We start from the raw sequence: 19,661 nt of genomic DNA on the forward strand, positions 1-19,661 counted from the left end.
GGGAACATGGACGGACAGAGATTTGAACAGACTTTTCACCAAGGAAGATGGGCAAATGATCATGGGAAAAGATGCTCAGAGCCATGCCTCTAAATGCAAACTGAAGGCACAGAGAGGGGCTCATCACATGCGCCAGAATGAGTACAGTCACAAGGTTAACAAACCAAGGAAAAACTGTTCATTCCAAGTGCTGGTGATGATGCAAATAACTGAGATCTCACTGGGTAGGGTAGAGATGGAAGATGGGTCCCCGCTGTGAAAAGCAGCTTGGAAGCTTTTGATTAAAAAAGCAAACATCAAATATGCCATGATAGCCTGAATGTGAAATGTCCCCCAAGGGCTCATGGTTTGAATGCTTGGTCTCTATGTAGGTGACACTAGTTTGGGAGGGTCTAGAAATTCTAGGGGTGGGATCCGTCTGGAGAGTATAGGTCACTGGGCAGGTTCTTACGTGTGTATTGTCCCTGTTCCCTTCTAGACTCATTCTCTGATTCCTTTACGTCAAGAATAAAGAAGAGTCTCTACCATATGTTCCTATCACTATGATGTTCTGCTTGACTACATAGGGCTAAGAGACTATAAACTCTGAAACCATGCCTCAAAATAAATTAAATAACTGTTGCCAGTTATTTGGCCATAGTAACACAAACGCTCTATCTATCTATCTATCTATCTATCTATCTATCTATCTATCTATTATCTACCTACATACCTACCTATCAACTACCTACCTATTATCTCTCTCTCTCTCTCTCTCTCTCTCTCTCTCTCTCTCTCTCTCTTCCCCCACCCACCCATCCATCCCTTGATACAGTAATCCCCCTTGGTTATGTGATCAGAAATGACAGTATAAGTCCATATAAATACCAACCACAGCACTGTGTGAGAGCAGTTCAGAAAGAAAACTAGGAAGATAGCTAGATACAGTTCAGGGTCAGTCATTTCATCACAACTCTGTACTGTATGCTATGTATGATAAGGAAAGACCAGAAGCTATGCTTTTGATATGGAATAGATTGGATTCTTATCTCTAGAGAGATAACTGTAACTCTAGTTAGAATAGTCAAATCTAATGGAGCCACCCAAATTTTTGTTCAATGATGTTAAGTAGGGGCTGGACTATGGTGGCATTTCCTTTTTTTTTTTCCCATGTGGTATGTGTGTATGAGGACTGGAACAGCTATAGTCATTTATTTATTTATTTATTTATTTATTTATTTATTTATTTTTGCCCTGAAAGAAAACTAATTGGAGGAAGAGGACAGAGATGACTAGAGACAGGAGAACAATAAGGTCAGAGCCTTGCTCAAACTATACACTTTCCCGTATAGTTCTCAGTAAATTCTTTTCACTTACGATGTAATTAAACTTGTAATTGAAACCTAAATCCTCTGCACTCTTCTGCATGTGGAACTGAAGATGGATCTGATGTCAAGAGACAGGAAAAGTCTGGGAAAGGATGGTATTACCAGGATCAGAAAACAAACACCTCTCCAGGACACAGCCTGTTGTATGACTGTGGCATCACAGAAGGGCTGCTCGTGCTGAAGAGTTGTCTGCTCCCCTCTCCAGAGCTAGCACTGGTATGAGTAGGGCTGAGCCTGAAGATGGGGCTTTTGCAGTTCAAATCACTCACTCCTCTGATCTAATTGGTCTGGGCCTAGGGTCTGGGTCTGGGCCTTCTATTGCTGGCAGCCTGCAGGAACTGCTGGGGAACCTCTACTTTCTGAGGTAGTAGAATCCAGGTGCTAGATTTCTCTACAGCCCAATCTTTGCCTGGGTGTACCCCTGTACCTTGCAAACTGCTTTCTTGCCTCTGACAGAACCAAACATGAATTCATCCTACCCTAGGGGAGGCCTCAGATCCTTAGTTCTCCTGGGGTCATTCTAGCTTCATTTTGTCCCATTTGCTCCCTATTTACAGTGGATAGCTGGCCTCCAACACCAGATTTGGAATAGGTGGGGTATGGTTTTAATTTATAGTTCATAGTCTCTCGCCAATTGGAGGAATCAGAATTCCCTGAACTGAAACATGACAGAAGATGTGTTTGGTTTCATCTGGAGAGCAGTAACCTGGGAATTAGTGTACACAAGAGATTGTGGGTTTTCCATTATGTTCATCAGCCCAAATCTCCATTATTGGTGAGGCTAAAGCTCAGCCATGGAAGATGTCTTTGGATTAAAATAGAAGCTTCTAGATGTGCTTCAGTTGTGCCGAGTGCTTCCATCATCCATTACGGGTTGCCACTACCATGTCGATATAACCATTCCTTGCATTGCTTCAAGTCCTACACCCCAAACTTCTGATGGACACACAAAATCTCAGCCTCATAAATGAGAATACAACAGTTATATCTGGAAGCTCTATAATCAGAGGTTCCCCATATGGATTATGTAGCCAGCAGATGTGTCTATTCTAGTCTTAACCACCTCAGTAGACCCCTTCTTTCAAATCTCTAGGGTTCATTTCATAGCCTGTTGAAAGGATGATACTATCCTGTACTTTAAAACTCAGTGAGTGTGTCTGTACAAATACTCACAGAGCGTTTGTTGGATGTGGTGTCTGAATAAGCTTACTGATTAGCAGCTATTATGGTGTGTTTTTTTTTTCTTCCTGGGATGGCTTTTAGTATGAGTTGTGAAGCATGTAGTTTCAAGTGAAAGGTTTTCTATTTAATGAAGCTATGACCTCAGGCAGACTTAACTATCAGTCACTATTAATTTGTACTTTTTATCCCAGAGGTTACAGCACACCACATGCTGTATATATCTTATTTCCTTTAAATACCATATTAAAAATTATAGATATGGATTTGTGTCAGTACACTGTTTGCCTGGTGTGTTTGATGCCTTGGGTTTGATCCCTAGTGCCAAATGAATAAAAATTTAAGAGAGGTTGAAAAAGATGTTTTATAACTTTTCATTTTCCTAAAGGGATCCAACTTTCAATTATGCCAATTTAGCCAATTAGATACCTTGGCTGCTAAAGGCCTCCCTCACAAGTGTGAGGACCTGAGTTTGGGTAGTCACTGTGTGTCACAGTTCATATCTGTAATCTCAACATTAGGAGAACAGAGGCAGACAGTCCTACTGAGTTGATGAGCTCCAGGTTTGGTAAGAAAATCAAAGAGAGAGTGATTGAGACCCCTGATGTTGACTTTTGACTTCCACCCATACCAGAATCCACACACACACACACACACACGTACACACCCACACAAACATATATATATGTTAAACCACATGTGTGCACACATCTACACACAAAACATTACTATTTATACAAAATGGTCTAAAATGGTAAATATATACAAGGAATAACATACATTTACATATTACAAAGAATGTTTTTAAACATTATTTAATGTACAAGTAGCCCTACATGAATATTATACCTTGGTAAATCTTAAGATTTTTCTGTCTTTTATGCAAATTTACCAATTATATCATGAGAATAATAGTTTAAGCAAAGTCATACTAAATTGATATACTTGAAAGGAGGATTGGTCACTTTTGGTAAATGAAAAAACATAAATGACCTTTAAAAACCTTTCCTAAAAATGTATTTATTTAGTGCTAGGGACCAAACCCAAGGCATCAAAACACACTAGGCAAATACTGTACTGTCACAGACCCATATCTATAATTTCTTAATTGTTCATTTCATTCTCATGTTTGTACCCATCAGTGGCATTGAAGATGGGGTCTAAACAGCTAGCTTATTTTGAAGCCTTAGTCTTGCATTCTTAACACATACACCATGGGCCTATTTCCAACGCCCCACCTTTACCATCTCAAGTCCTTCTAGTAGGCAACTCTGGCATCTCTTTGCCTGGAGTTTTCTCTGGGTCCCAAGGTCCACCCTGACTCTGGCCACTGAATAAGCTGAAATGCTGAGGGATTCATGTTTCTTGAAGAGTGAAATGGGACGTGGTAGTTGGTGGATAAGTACACCAGCTCTCTTGCCTCTTCTATGAGATCACTGAACACCTATGAAACAGTCCCCACAGATGAATCAAATCCCACTTGCTGCTGGTGACAACTTATTCATTAATGCTTTTGTCTGCAGCTTTCTCTATTTCCTCAATGTCTTGCTAGTGTTCCCTGGAGCAACCTTTCAAATTAACTACTTGCTCTTGACTACTTGCCTAGAGTCTTCTGGAATATTTAAATGAAGGCAAGCTTCAACAGGGGTGTATAACCTCTTGGTGTTGCTCTGTTTTGTGAAAATGAGCCAGCTTAGACAGGTTACTATTTGAAGAAAGGCAAATTTAGCCAAGATTAGATGGACTTCGTCAAAGAACATCAGGGACACTCTAAGGATGCCAGAAGCCAATGTGGCAGATTTTATAACAAACCAGAGCCATCTGCCAGCCTGTAATAACCAGAATATGAAAGTCCTAATCTGGGATACAGTTAAACTGTTTACTTTCTGTTTGTGGTTATGTATTTAAAGCTTAACATGCTCTGAATGGTGGATTTAAATTCATAAGCACATTGTTTTACAAAATTGGCACTGAGTCCTTTTAATGCAATATGCAAAATAGAAGGTTGCATCTAGGCCTGGATATTTTCACTTCATTGTTATTCGCCTTTGTTCTTAAGGAAAAACTGGGAGGACCAGAGCTCTGTAAATGTCTTGTGGGATACCCAGAATTACTCTTGAAGCCACTTTCTAAGAAGCAATTTCCTCCTGTCCCATAAAAACTCCACAAAGCACCTCAGGCGATCACTGAGGACATCGGGTATGTTTGCAAACTGCAAATACAGCCGACATTCAATTACACTGAATTCATCAAAACCCTAATTGAGACAGGAGCTCAAACCCTACAGCTTAATTACTTTAATTTTAGATGGGTGACAGACTTTCTCGTGTCCTTTATGCTAAAATGCATTAGAGAGAGGCCCATGGGTGCTTGCTGCAATTCTCCCAGCCAAGACAAAATGCAGAACAACATAAATAATAATGCTAAGTGAGATCCATGATTAGATTTATTAACCATCAGTTCCTGATTTCTGTCCTTTGCTGTGATATTCATGGCACCAGCTCTGCTGCCTAGGAATGTGAGGCTGGACAACTCCCACTTCTTGCCGATGCTTTCTCTACCACTCAAGAGACTACCCAGGTCCATTCAGACCCTGTAGCATCTGGCTGGGCAAGTGCTAGTGCAGGAGATCTTGGTTTCCGACTACCAGTTGGCAATTCCTGTTAAGTCTCAATATCAGTAAACTGAACCAAATGTCCATGAAGATGTAGAGACAAAGTGTTTTGTTGCTGTTGAAATGAGAGCAGGATCTCAGCTGGGACCCGGATATCAGCACCACTCAAAACCCAAGTGCAAGAAATCTTGAATTGACAGCCCTGGCACCAGAAGTCTGTTTTTACTCTTGTTGGTGATTTATCCAAAGTTGTGCAGATGCAGTGTCTGAGTCCTCTTGCAGAAGAATGTATCTAGATCACGTTGCCTTTTTTATTGTGACTTTTCCAACTGTTCTGAATATTTTCTAAGGTTTTATAAAAAACAAACAAATGCTGCTATTGATTAGCTCCAAAAATGCACTTTAGACATATTTGACAATTAAGACTTTCAAAATAAAATGGCGATTGGCCAGTGGTAAAAACATTTTAGGAAGGTATTTAGAATTTTGTATGTATATATTCACTTTCAACTGACATAAAAAAGCACCAAGAATTGAAAAAAAAAAAAAAAAGAGAGACTACCTAGGACTAAGCACTACTCCTCTGATGTCATTATGCTAATCCATCATTTGTTTTCATTTACAAGATCTTCTGCCTGCCTCTCTGCTCCCCATCCTGTCTCTGATGGGGGCCATAGACACCCCTGTCAATCATTCCATTAACGGAGTGGTCAAGCCTTCCCAGTGACGTAGCATGGAATTTGGTAGTGAGGACCTCAGGATGAATATCCCAAGAGTTGATAAAAGCGTCTAACTTGTTTTAACTTTCCTTGCAGACCAAGAACTATTATTAGTGTTAAACATGATAGGTTTCATCACCATGGCAACACTCTGAAGTAGATGTGCTTATACCCACTCTATAGATGAGAAGGATCAAACTGCCATAGCTAAAATAACTTCTCCAAAATTCCCCAGTTAGTAAACAGCAAAGCAATAATGCAATCCAGGTCAATCTGATTCTTTGGCCCATGTTCCTCCCCCAATACAATTCTGTGCCTTCTGCAAAGATGTGAGGGAATCTACAAAAACAGCAATTGGAGGGCTTTGCAAATCTCCAAGTAGGCACAGGATTAAAAAAAAAAGAAAAAGAAAAGAAAGAAAAAGAAGGAAAGATAAAGCTAGGATCACACTTGTGGCTATTCCCAGGAGAAGCTCTGGTTGTCACCTTTCTCTAGTGAGACCAGCCAGCAAAGACCTGGAGAAGGTAGAAAGATGGATGCCAACAACCTGTGCAGCAGCCGTGAGCAGGTGTCCTAGTCAAGCTGGTGAGTGGCACTGCTGATGAATTACACGCCACGAACACACTGCATTTCATTTTGTAAGTAATTAGCTGTGTGGCACTGAGTAGACATCACCCAGCCATTTGTTTCATTTCTTTACATTATTTCTCCCCCTTCGGGCTTGCTTCAGAATCAAGCTGCAGGTACAAATGACTAATGAACTAATGACAACACTAATAACGGCCTGGCTAATAATCATACCGCTAATGGTGACAATGCTAATTAAGAAAGTGCTAACAGCAACAGCATCCACTGGTGTGACTATTCATCTCTGGAAGGTAATGATGAGCTGGTCAGGCAGGGTAGAGCCAGGGGAGAGTAATGGCAGCAAAAGCAGGCATGCAGCTCATTCTTTTGGCACTAACTACCTATGTAGGAGAACTCAGGAACACTACAGTGTGGACCCACTAACTTTAATACAATGGGGTCATGGAGAAAGCAGAAAATATTTATCCTAGTGAGTGAGCCAGACCTTAGTCATCATGAGCAAATCCAGAACCCTCTTATCAGAGCTAGCCTGCCCACCAGGGAGTGTTGGAGCTGATGGTTGATAAGATCAAAATGTCCTTCTGCTTGTTGCTTGGATGGAACAAACACAGCAGGCAGAGAAGGCAGATCAGTTGGCATGGAAGTAGAGACAGCTAAAATGGACTGTGGAGAATAGCAGTGAACTCTATGGGAACTCTTGAGTGTTCATTTGAGAGACGGACATCATGGCATGCCTAGCAGCTTCTGAGAGGCACAGAGGCCTAGTACATGTGAGAGAGAAGGTCATCAGGATCAGATTTTATATCAACTAGTAACTTTCAACAGGGCACAGCACAGACCACACTGAAGTTCTGGATCAGGTGAAATGAATTTTGGATCCCTCAATATTATAAGTAGGGTCACATCTAGAATAGTAGAAATAGGTTTTTCTTGTAGAAGGTACTGAGTCTTAGGTGTTTTTGCAGAGAACTGAGGATCTCATTTCTAATGAATATTTCTCCGAAGAAACTAGGTTCTGAGAGGCACAGGGAAGCTGTATGCCCCCATGGACCTTCAGGCTCTAACCTTGGCTGCCCAATAGTCTCACACTCTGGTGACTTCTGAACAAATCCCTGAGACTATTGCAGAGACAACATTCTAAAAGGACAGTGGCCCTGCCAGGATGTCCCCGTGACATTAGAATAGTCTCCTTAGATTGACTCAGGACTTCAAAGCCCCTCTAGACTACAAAAGCTCCAGTCTTCCGGAAGAAAAGCGACATCCTGAACTGTGACAATGATGAATTCTTTAAGTAAAAACAATTTGCCTCTTTTCTGCCCTGTCTTTCTCATTTATCTCATTTCCTCTGAGGCACCACACATTCTAGTGCAGATCAGCAGCTCGCAAAAGGAGGTGTGTGTGTGGGGTGCACTTTCAAGCTCACAGTTAACACTGTTAGGCTTGCTAATTCCCTATGCGGAACTGGGATTCAATAGTCCATGAACCTGGAAACCAAATAACAGTGGCTTCAGGATGGAGATATCCAATCACTCTGCCCAAGGCTCCACTGTGGGTGAATTCCAACATCACAGTCCCTGCCTTGACTCCATACTTCCATCTTCTCCACATCACGTACAACCATCACAAAGGAGTCCCCAGGCCTACCTGCCCTGCAAAGAGCCCACAGACACCAATGATGCACAGGATGTTGAACACAGCAGAGCCCACGATGGTGCCAACTCCCACATCGCCCTTCGTAATGAAGACTCCTGAAACACAAACCAACACCAATCTGGCTGTAGTGGTCCAGCTGCAATCCAAGGACATTTGAAGGACATTTCCTAGTTCTAGACTATGCTCAGGATCCAGAGGAGATAGGCAAGCTTTGGAGGGAGTTTTGGAATCCAGAGGCTAGACTTTCTTTTAGTAATATTGTCCCTGGGTCTAGGAAAAGTTCACACACAGTAAAAGCAGTGAATGACCACAGCAGAGTGAAAGGTTCTGCTTGGGATCTAGGAACTTAATATTTTGTAAGTAGGAGACAACTCAAATCTGAGGGCCTTCTTCCCCAGAACCCCTTTCTCTCACACAGGTAAGAGTTGAGACATTCTCTTAGCATCACTTACCTATGACTGATGTGAACAGCTCCGGGGCCGAGCTGCCTGCTGCCATGAATGTGGCTCCTGCCACATCTTCACTGAGGTGGAGGCGCTGCATGGGAACAAAGACAAAACAGGTGAGGTGGGATTTTACCTTGGGATACACATGACTGTGGCGCCAGAGGTCTTAAGCACAGGGACTTCAGAAGGACTCAGGGGTCGGGTTCAGTCCTTCTCACTGTCCCTCCATTCAGAGCTTGGCTGCTCCTGCTCTCTGCTCAGCATCTCCACTTGCAAGATCTCCATTAGCCAAAGTCTAGACATTTAGGGGTCCATAACCCAAATGTATCAAGCAGCTATCAATAGCCAGGAGGGGGGAGTAGCAAGCTGAGAGCATCCTGGACAGTGGTGGGCAGTCATTGTCTTTCTAATGGCAGCTATGTTCAGCTCCCTAGGTGTCTGCAGATACTGGTTTTAGAAGGGATGTGTGTAATCTAGAGTTGCATGCAAACACCGTGGCTGTTGCAGTGCTTTGAATAACTTCAAGCTCACGGCAGCCAGTTTGCAAGACCCATGGAGTCACCCAAGCACACTCCAAACCCTTGACCTTCAAACTCTGGGTGGCACAGTGGGAGAGAAGACTTGAGACGGAGTTAAAAAATAAGGCAGCCCATTTTTCCCAAATCTTTGGGGACAGTTCCCTATTTCTCAAGTCACCTTGTTTGTTAAACCGGAAGGTGATTTTCAAGAACACAAGATGAATGTACATGAGAGGCTGGTTGGTGTGTTTAGCTTTCTGGCATTCCACCACGGCCCAGAAAGTAAGCTGCCAGCTGTTGGGAAGCAGCCAGTTCCCTTTGGGGTCAGGGCAGAGACGTCCAGTTTCCACTGCCAGTCTTCTTTCTCTCTTTCTCAGCAGCACCAGTGGCTGTACTTCCATGCTTGACCACACAGAGGCAGTATGGCCTTGGAGGTCCCTCTCATAGAGGCATGCTCTTTGGGATCCTGGGTTCCTTGGCTCTATACTCACAGTTGAGGTTCCCATAGGGTACTGAGGAGACCCTGAGATGGTACCTCAGCACTAAAAGCCTTGGCTGGTGGAGAAGCCCCGGCTCTGGAATCTCAATGGATAGGGATGGCTGGAAGGCAACCTGAGCCAGGAATCAGCTCCTAGGAACTCCTTGAGTTGCTGTGCTTCCCTCCCGAGATTTATGGGCTGGTATTAATTGTTGCTTGTGAAGCTTGGCCTTATCTCCAGTTTCATTCTTGCTTCCATTGCTCCTTCCTTCTCTCCCTCCTTTATACCAAATTCACTCCAGCCTGGCAATACTACACTGGCCTCTTAGAATCACTAGTCACAAGGTCCTCTTGCTTCTGCATTGCTAGTGGCTATGACGAGAGCCAGGGAGAATTTTCCTTAGCTTCACCCTGAGTGGAGAATTATCCACCATAGCTGGACACCCTGGGCTCTCCATGAACAACAGGTCCTGTCATCCCCATGTAGATCCAGTGGCTCAGGTGTTCTGTTTTTTTTTTCTGAAATGCTTTTTCAGTGAGCCCTTTCCTTCAGGCATGGCTCCTTTGGTCCACCCATATACACAGCCCTGCACTGGTACCATGGCAGAATCTATCACTTGATTCCTCCTCTCTGCACCAAGTCCCCATTGGGTTCATCCAACTTTCTATGAACCCAGTCAGCCTTTGAGATCAGTGGGGACTTTGAGTTTGGTCATACTCAAATCCAAGCAGTGTTTAAATTTCATATAAAATACTGCAGTGTTTGCATGTAACAGATACATTTTCCCATATTCTGTCAATCATCTCTAGATTGCTAATAATCCCTAACACAATGTAAATGTCCTCTAAGAAGCTGAATTGTCCAGTGCATAACAATAAGGAAGACCTTCAGTATCTGCTCCATACTGATCCAAATTTTTTAAAAAAGAAATGTTTGATCTCCCGGGCATAGTGGTGGAGGCCTTTAATCCCAGCACTTAGGTAGAGGCAGACAGATCTGTGAATTCAAGGCCAGCCTGGTCTATAAAGTGAATTCCAGGACAGCCAGGGCTACACAGAGAGACCCTGTCTTGAAAAACCAAATCAACCAACCAACCAACCAAAAAAAAAAACCCCAAAACTCCAAAACAACTACAACAAAAAGAGTTTGATCAGTTTGATCCACGGTTGAATGCCTGGCTGTGGAACTTATATGGAGAAGGTGGAAAGTTGTGGTTTACTCAGTGGTTTCTAAGCCTATGGATGGCCAGAGCCAGGCTGTGCATTCCCTAGTTTCCCTCCTAGCCTTTGGCAAGCAGCTTGACTGGGGAAGAGCCTAGCTCTGTGTTTACAATACTTAGAGTGGGCAGTCACCCTCATCCACAGCCCAGGAGGCCCCACTATTGTTTTTATGACTTCCCTAAGGCCCTCTTACTCTTGACATCTGATATCTTTATGCAAGCACAAGCTTCTGACCAACCTGAGGGCTGCTACCTCATGACGAAGAATGCCACGTTCCTCTCCTTGCTGAGTCTTTCCTTGTTGGCTGTCTCTGAAACATCTCTTTTCTGCCTTTGCTTCAATGTAGCAGAGTCTGAGTCTGTCTATTTACTGTAGACAAAGGACACTAACACCTTTGTATGTTCCCTCATAGAACCATACAGTTGTCTAAAATTGAATGACTCACCTGATCTGTTGCTGCCATGCTGGGTCATCATATTGGCACTCCTTTCTATTTTCTGCTCAACATTTTTCATGGCTTGAACGTGACACCCCCTCCAAGCTATGATTTATTGAGCAATATGGGTTTCTTTCTAGAATCTTTTTTTTTTTTTACCAAAGTCTAAATAACATCTCCTTGAACATCTCTGTTTAGCTCAAGTTAGTCTGGGAGCAAGCACTAAGCATACAGCATAAGCATCTCTTCTCTGCAAAGAGATTAGGGAAAGAAAAAATAGTTTAGAGAGTCCTAGGCTAGGAAATCATGCTAGGCTGCAAAGGGGTGGCCCTGTATTGTCATCTTCCCTTCCTTCCTGTGAAAGAATGGAACTTCAGGGAGAGTTGGCCACAGACTCTTAGAAGACATAAACGGAATCTCTGAGATACAAACTCTGTCACCATTTCTACAGGCATGCCATTAGTCCAGCAACTAGGATGACTTTAAGTACATGGAATATTGAGAGATATGAATGTGGCATGGCATGATTTCTTGTCATTTACTTTGCTCCTAAAACTAGACTTGGTTGGGAACAGGGAGCATCCTGGAAAGGGAGGCCCTTCATCTGCATTCCTCCCCCCTGGATAGCTGTGGACCCTAGAGGTGGAGTCAGTTTTGACACAAACCTATTGTAAGTAGTTGCAGAGTTGCAACAGGTATAAAGATGACCCAGTGGTAAGCTCAGACTGACCTGGGTTCAGGTATTGACTTCATTCCTAAACAGCTGTATGGCCTGGAATGGGATACTCTGAGTCTCTGAGGCTCCGTTTCTTGATTTCTAGAGGGAAGCTAACTGTGGTCACCTGGTAGAATCCTAGATGTGATTAGAGAGAGGATGGGCACATTCACCCCACACTGACTCAGCAACACAGCCAGCTTAACGCATCCCAGGACCCAGTCAGAATAGCAACTTTATCCTATCAAACATTTTCTTTCCTTCTTAATTTTTGGTAAAGACTCATTCTCTCTTCTGTTCTGCCAGCTATTTGGTGGCTTGTTCTCGAGAAGGATATGTATGTTCTCAAAAGTTCTATGTGTTTCCTTAATGGAGGGCACAGGTTGATGCCTGCATTTATATTTCTGGGATGCAATAAATTCCTTTGTTATTAACAACAAAAATATTGCATGGAAAAAGGCAGAGCCATTTTGCTTTGTGTAAGTGTGAAGTACCAACTGGTAGTGAGTGGGCCCTGTGTGTCCCCCTCTGTCACTGACTCAACTAATCTGTATTCATACTAAACACACACAACCTTTTTCTTCATCATTTCCCTCTGAGGAGCATACTCTGACAGATACCTACCATAACACTGACATTGTACTAGGCATCGTCTAGATATAGTTTGAAATTTATAGTCCTACACTCCTTTAAGAAGGGAGCTGACCATCTGAGGATTTGTAAATAACCTGCTGCTGATACTGAAGGATCAAAAGTGCCCCCCCCCCAAGGGCTGAACATTTTCGTAACTTTGACACAAGTTGAGCCTGTTCCTAGGCTGATCACTGTGACACTCATGTCTCCACTAGAGTACTGTGCCTTTCAGGTACCACATTACCTTCTTTGATCTCCTGTCACTGCAAAGAGGAACACACTTCCATGACCTTTCTAGGGTCAGTGTGCAATGACTGCTTATCTCTAAGTACAAAATGAACAAACATCCAAGGCTCAGAAGAAACTGCTCAGGTTAATAATCTTCCAAGTGAGGATGCTTGCATCCTCAGCGTTATCTGAGAGAGGGTTAGAAATGTAGATTCTGGCCACATCCTCTGTTGGTGGTTGGAACCTAGTGACTTATTAGGTATTGTGGGTAGAGCAAGAAGGGGCCACAAAGCTTGAGGGCTACTGGACTTCCTTGAACCTCAGATAATGAATTAAAAACTGTAGACAAAAGAAAATGCAAAGCTTGCACATAAAAAAAAAAGATCTCAGGACAGTGGGATGAGAATGAAGAATGAGACCTTTCTGGATAGGGTGAGCATCAACAAAATCTTCTTAGGTTCACTTGTTCATTGTGTGTATAAGTGCGCATTCGAGTGTGGGAGTACATGCAAGTGTCTGTGCAAACATTTAGTGAAGATGCCAAGACACACACGTGGAGGTCAGAAGACAGCTTGTTGGAGTCTGTTTTCTCCTTCTGCCATGGAAGACCTGAGGGTTGAACTCAGGTCATCAGGCTTGGCAGTCAGTGCTTGATCCATCTTGCTGATCCCTGAATATTTGTTTTTAAACTTGCTGTTTGCCTGGCATTAGGTATGATAATGGGTACAATGTGCACCAAATACTCTTTGCCTGACTCTCTTGCCCCAGAGCCTGCCAGGCATCTATTCAGAGTGTGAGGGGGACATGTGGTAGTGGTAGGTTCTTACCCAAACAGGAATTCAAAGGAGGAAATGAAGGAAAGAGAGGTAGAAGGAATGATAGGGAACAAGAAGCAGCAGAACTGAAAAGGGGGAGGAGGGATGGAACCCAACATCAGATGACACTCCAGGCCTGGGGTGCTGACTGTTGGTTTAACACACAGGGACCAAAAACGATGTGCATTTACAAAGAACACCCAGCTTTGGTCTTGTCATTATTTCCTGAGCAACATAGTACAACATCTGTCTCCACAGAACTTATGTCATGGTGGTGAAATACACAGGAAGATCTATGTGGGTTGTTTGCAAACGCTACAGTTTACTACATGTGTTTTACATGCTGGTGTGTCCACAGAGTTTGTTGCTGCAGGACAGTCTGGAAGTATTTCCACAGATATGCAGAGAAGACTGTAACACTAGCAGTAATGATGGATGCAGTTGGATGCAGTCGGGAGAGCTGGTGATGTGGGTTAAATCCTAGCCATCCACCAGGTTTTGAAACGTTATGCAGACTGACTAAGCCAATACTGTCTGCTCTCAGGCGTTCAGGTACTTACATCTATGACTCTCCAGGACCTTGGAGATGAGGCTAGAACATGCCAGGGTAGAGTCCCCATCCCAGGCCTCTCTTAGGCACACTGGGAATATACCTTCACATACCTCACAGATCTTTTCCAAGGATGGGACGAAGAAGTCATCGCACACGATGGCCAGTGCATAGAACATGTACATGGCCTGGAAGAAAGGAGAGGAGAAAGAGTTGAGTCAGGTAGAGCTAAGGGCAAAGGGTCTGATCATCTTTTCCTTCAATTAATATCTTCCCTTATCGTACATTTAGCTTCTTATTGAGAGTAAGAACAAAGTCTTTGCAATTTCTGAAAGATCTTAGCCTTGCTTTAGCTTCACCTTTGACCTTACTACCGACTAATCATCTCTTGTTCCCCTTCTAAGACATCAAGAAGACCACGGCCACCTGCCTCAGGGCCTTTGCACTTTTTTCTTCTACCCAGAGCAGAAGAATATATCTTCTCCTCAGATATGCCATTGTTTCACTCCATTATGCTTTTCAAATGCCAACCTGACTCACTGACTACCTTTCCCTCTGTATCCCCCCATCTTGCCTTTTTTTTTTTGGTGTAGATTATAGGTTAATTCCAACAGTCTGTTGTAAGTTTCCATTATGAGGACATGAACTTCCTCTTGTAATTACTGTTACATCTTCAGAAGTCATCCATGGCTGGCCTGGAAGCACTAATAGCTGAGCTGATCATGTCCTAGTGAACTTTCTTACTACATGGTTCCTGCAGGATAGCTTGTGCAAACTTGCTTCCACATCAGGGTCAGCTATCACTAGGGCATCCTAAAATTTCACCTTCTAGTTAGAAATTATCCTCTCTCTTATTCAAGGTATCGTCTTGAAGAATGACCATTTGTTTAGGTTCCAGTGTTGAATGACCACCCATCATATACTTTTCATTTCTTCAGGGGACCCCAGCACCCTCCTATAGTCACAATGCCTCAGGTAGAAGGTGTCTCATCTTTTCTCCAGGATTACATATGGATTGGTCAATTGGTGTGTAGCATTCCTAGTGGAGATGGCTATTGGTTCAGAGGTAGGCATGTGACTTAGACCCATTCAATCAGATAAAAGGAAAGAGTTTTCAACTTTCCGAAGAGAGACATTTCTCACTCTGTCCCTAGCTGTGGAGAGGAAGTGTGGGATTCTTAGACATAGAGTGAAGTTGATTCTGACTTGGAAAGCAGCAGAGTCCTCAATGTCTTATGGAGTCACAGATCATATGGTATTAGAGTCCACCATGCCCCTGGACTGCAGAGCATACCAGCAGCATTGCTGGGGAAGTTTGACTTGGAATATTCTAGTATCTGTAGCCTAAAGTGTTTACCAGTACTGGCTTGATCTCCAGCATTCCCACTGGTATATGTATTACTATCTTCTATCATATTTTCCTACTGATTACTATTCCACAGCATGGGCCCCAGTTACACAAGGCACAACCTAAGACCCAGGCCAGAAACCAGAACATGCCATTTCTTGTCACAAAGTGATCTACGGATAAGAGGGCCAGGCAGCAGATTAACAGAATATAAATACCTCTCAAAGCCTGTAGCTGCCAGAGATAGCAGTCATATATAGGGAGAGCCTAATAATGGTGTTACCACATTAAGAAGCTGACCCAAGAGGAGCAACAGGTACATGTGCACACTCATACACACACATGCACACCTACACCCACATCCATATACACGCACACACTCATTCATGCATGTAGGCATACATATACACAACCAACATGATCTCAGCTCAGTTTGAAACCAAGTGAATGTTCCAATTTCATGAGCCAATGCTCTGCCTTTTGCACTTAGCCTGTTAGTGGAGTTTCTGCTGCTTACAGCTTTCTTTCCTGAGGTCTTTGCTATAGTCCTAGCTGGAAATGATCTCAGGCTTTTGACTCTTGGCCAGTGCACTAATTTAGTCCCCTGGCTTCCCTTGTATGCACTTGACTGTTTTCCATGTGTATGTGTTCGTTCTCTCCCACAGGACAGGGAGAGTCTCAAGTACAATGTACCACTCTATTTTGTGGAAATGTTACACAAAAGCACAAAGATGAAGTGTTCCAAACTTCAGACTACACTAAATTATCAAAACCTACCAAAATACATCACAGGGGATGGTTAGATCAGCCGTGACTCATCATTCCATGCAACACTGTCAAGAGAGACTGTGTGGATAGGTATGTAGTATTGAGGAAATATATATACACTACATTATTCTATGAAAACATTCAAAACTCGTCTCTCTTTTGTTAACTTGTTTAGGTGTGTGTATAGACTGACTCATACACATAAGAACATTTGCAAATGAATTTCTCAAACTGTCAAAGTAATAGCCATGTTTCTTAACCAGAATGAATCTGCCTGTCTTTTAATCATAAGCCATATTTTCCCCTTTAGCCATAAATTTCCATTTCATGTGTGACTTATGTTGGCTATAGGAAACTTTGGAGGTAATTTTTTTTTATATACTTTGCTGGCCTCTGAGAAGCCAGGAAGAGTAGCACCCAGAAAAGGCTCTAAAATAATTTTTTATTGTTTGATATATTCATAATCTATATAAAATCATTTGCCTATAGCATTTTTGAATATGTCAAATAAGAAAATAATGCTGTATTATACAGTTCTGTGAATCAGCCAGAAATACCTCCCCAGACTGTAATAGACTCAAACCCTCTTTTGCTGTGTGACTTAGCTGATCCAATGACATGCAGGTTTTAACATTACCCTTGAGAGGACATCCAAATTAAGTAATTGAAATACAGAGCAACACATCTGTGGATTAACCAAGATCTAAATAAGCTGTCCATCACTGACATAGTCAGCTCATTGGAGCAGCTGGCACTGCTGCTTGGAAGTCCATGTAACCTCTCAATAAGAAAGAGCATGTTCCCGAATTAAGCATTGATCTTGTTGCAAGACCAGAATCTCCATCCAATACTCTAACACTGAGCTGGGATGAGAAATGAACAGATCTGCCAAACTCTCTGTGCTTTTGAGGGTGGTGAGTGTGGAAAATCACACTGATTTTAGTTCATAAGACATGGGAAGGTGAAGTGGGGATATCTACTGTCAATCAGGCACCTCATAACAAAGCACATTGGGGGATGCTATGAAGCCTGTGAGATGTATAGAGGCTCCTTGCCTGCTGTAGGGCACTTTCTGGCATCTGTGGAGCAGGAGTGAGGAAGAGGCTGCTTCTATCACTATAATCCTTTGTAAATCTCTCCCATGAGACTCACAGAAAAGCAGGTTCCCACCAAGAAAATAAAGTGCACAAACTAAAAGAACAAAGGACCCCCAAAAAGGCTCAAAGTCCAGATGATGCAGGACTCTTACAGAAGGTGGAACATCTATGGGGCTTTCCATGCAACTGGCAGAAATCTTAGCAGAAGATTAAGGCACTTTCTGATTCATTTGCATTCTACTGCATTTCCAAAGGATAGAGGGTATCATTGAAGAGGAGAAGAATAAAATTTTCCCTGTTGGAGATTGCACTGCAGTCCTTTACAGAACCACCTCTCTTAGTTCTTCTGGTACTTTGTGAGGCAAGTAGTCCCTGAGTCCATTTCTCAGACAATGCATACAGAAATGACAAGCAAATGACAAGGCTTAGATTGAACCTTGTCTGTCCTCTGAGCCCATCTTTCTCTACACAGGTCTGATCTCACTCACGGTCCTGCTAATTTCTAGCTTGCCTTCTGCTTTTCTGTCTCTTCCAACCTTGCAGAGAGAGAAACATGAGTCCCAGCCATCTACTTTAGGGCCACCTGTCAGGGTCGCTGACACTCTTTCATTTACAAGGTTTTCTGTAAAATACAAGACAGATCTGAAATCTGAACAAGCCAATGTGAGGCCCAGGGTAGAGATGATGGGCATGTCTAGAGAAGGGGCAGGTCATCTCTGGAACTTTAGCTTGAATCTGAAGATCACAGGGTCTTCTCTTCTTTGGAGCTTAGGAGAGCTGTCAGAGTAGGAATCTGCACATTTGCATTGTTTGTACACCATCGGGAGTATGAATGGATTTTGCTCATGAATCTAGACTCCCTTTTCCTGAATGGCAGCCACATCCACCCTATATTTATATCTGCCATGTTCCAGGCTGGGCTGGCACAGAATGACTTCTGTGATGTGGATGATTCCAGCCCATCTAGTATCTCTGCTAATATCTAGCAGAAGAAATGCCTGTAGCATGGGAGGACACCCAGAAAAGATGAAGGGACACATCAACTCTCGAATGTGACCCTTCCACATTCTGTAAATTCAAGTGACTCTTCTAACCTAATGAAGCCTCCAAGGTGGGAGTGATCAGTGTCCATGCAGGTGGCTTACCACGTTGTTTTGGGGAGCATGTGGGAAAAATGGGAAAAGGTGCCTGGGCGAAGGGACACATCTCATAATCCATTCTTACTGTTGCAACAGTGGCCATGCCGTGGGGACATGGCCAAGCCAGCCCACTGGAGGAAAAGACACAGGCAACAGCACCCTTCACTCTACTTATCCTTGCCAAGCCTGTCAGAAATCAGGTGACAAAAAGGTAACTCTCCAGTATAGACCAGCTGCAACTGGCCAAGCCCAATCCAAGTTCAACAAATCAACTAAACCTAAGGACATTTGAGTCAAGTGATTGTTTTTGTATGTGGCAATTGAGACACACAAAAGGTAACAATGATAGTCACAGTGACTGATTACCCAGAAGGCAGATGTTCAAATTTCTTAAGTGACTAAATGATATGGAAGAAGTTCTAAGGGCAGGGAGGACCACAACCATTCCTTTCTACTGACGTGCACTTCATATGCTAAAAGAATATACTACTCAGAGACCACCAAGAAAAAGAAATGAATTTATGCCAAGAATGTCAAACTTTAGTCTTTAAAGCACTTTTTGTTCATTAATTCAATAGTATTGTGTCAAGGCACCAACTCAAAGCCAGATGACCTGGTAGGTAGGAGTTCTAAGAGTTACTAAGTCACTGTCATTGGACAAACAAGAATGATCTGAGGTCTAGTTTGGAGAGCTGAAGACAAATGGCTCCCAAATAAGCTGAGATAATAGGATTAAGTTCTGTAACTGGTGGCTGCCTAACCACGGGCAATTCATTTTGTTAATCTCATAAATATAACTCCAATGTTGTGCCAAATAATACCTTTTTATCTTTTCTAGTGTCCCTAGAACTTAGAAATCATCTAACTATGAACTAGTTAAGACTGTATGACACTGTTTCGGTCAATGAGAATAAGGCACAGATCCAAGTCGAGTCATCTTTTCTTCTTGCTTTGAATTTTAATTTAAGCTCTGCAATGGCAGCAGCCATAGTATAGCTCTGAGGTAACAAGTAGAATAACATATACTACATATACATTATTCATATAGAATAATAACATGATAAGGGGAGCCAAGATCCAAGAGTACTTTCCCAAGTTTCCACTGGAACTGATGCCTGAAACCCTATCCCTTTGTACTTATTATGTGAG

The 19,661-nt window shown here is 42.8% G+C and overlaps 1 protein-coding gene across 2 annotated transcripts in view; it reads right to left on the reverse strand.

Annotated features, from left to right (window-relative positions):
• Positions 1-19,661, reverse strand: part of Slc24a3 (solute carrier family 24 member 3) — a 478,143-nt gene that overhangs the window by 126,300 nt on the left and 332,182 nt on the right. For both annotated transcript variants that reach the window (XM_028754967.1, XM_028754975.1), the window contains exons 4-6: positions 14,274-14,348; positions 8,573-8,657; positions 8,112-8,215 (exon numbers count right to left, since the gene is read on the reverse strand). In XM_028754967.1, the coding sequence (XP_028610800.1) occupies positions 8,112-8,215; positions 8,573-8,657; positions 14,274-14,348 (264 nt within the window). The remainder of the gene's footprint in view (positions 1-8,111; positions 8,216-8,572; positions 8,658-14,273; positions 14,349-19,661) is intronic.

This window comes from Grammomys surdaster, unplaced genomic scaffold, assembly GCF_004785775.1.
Source record: "Grammomys surdaster isolate TR1022 unplaced genomic scaffold, NIH_TR_1.0 129, whole genome shotgun sequence".
Classification (NCBI taxonomy): domain Eukaryota; kingdom Metazoa; phylum Chordata; class Mammalia; order Rodentia; family Muridae; genus Grammomys; species Grammomys surdaster.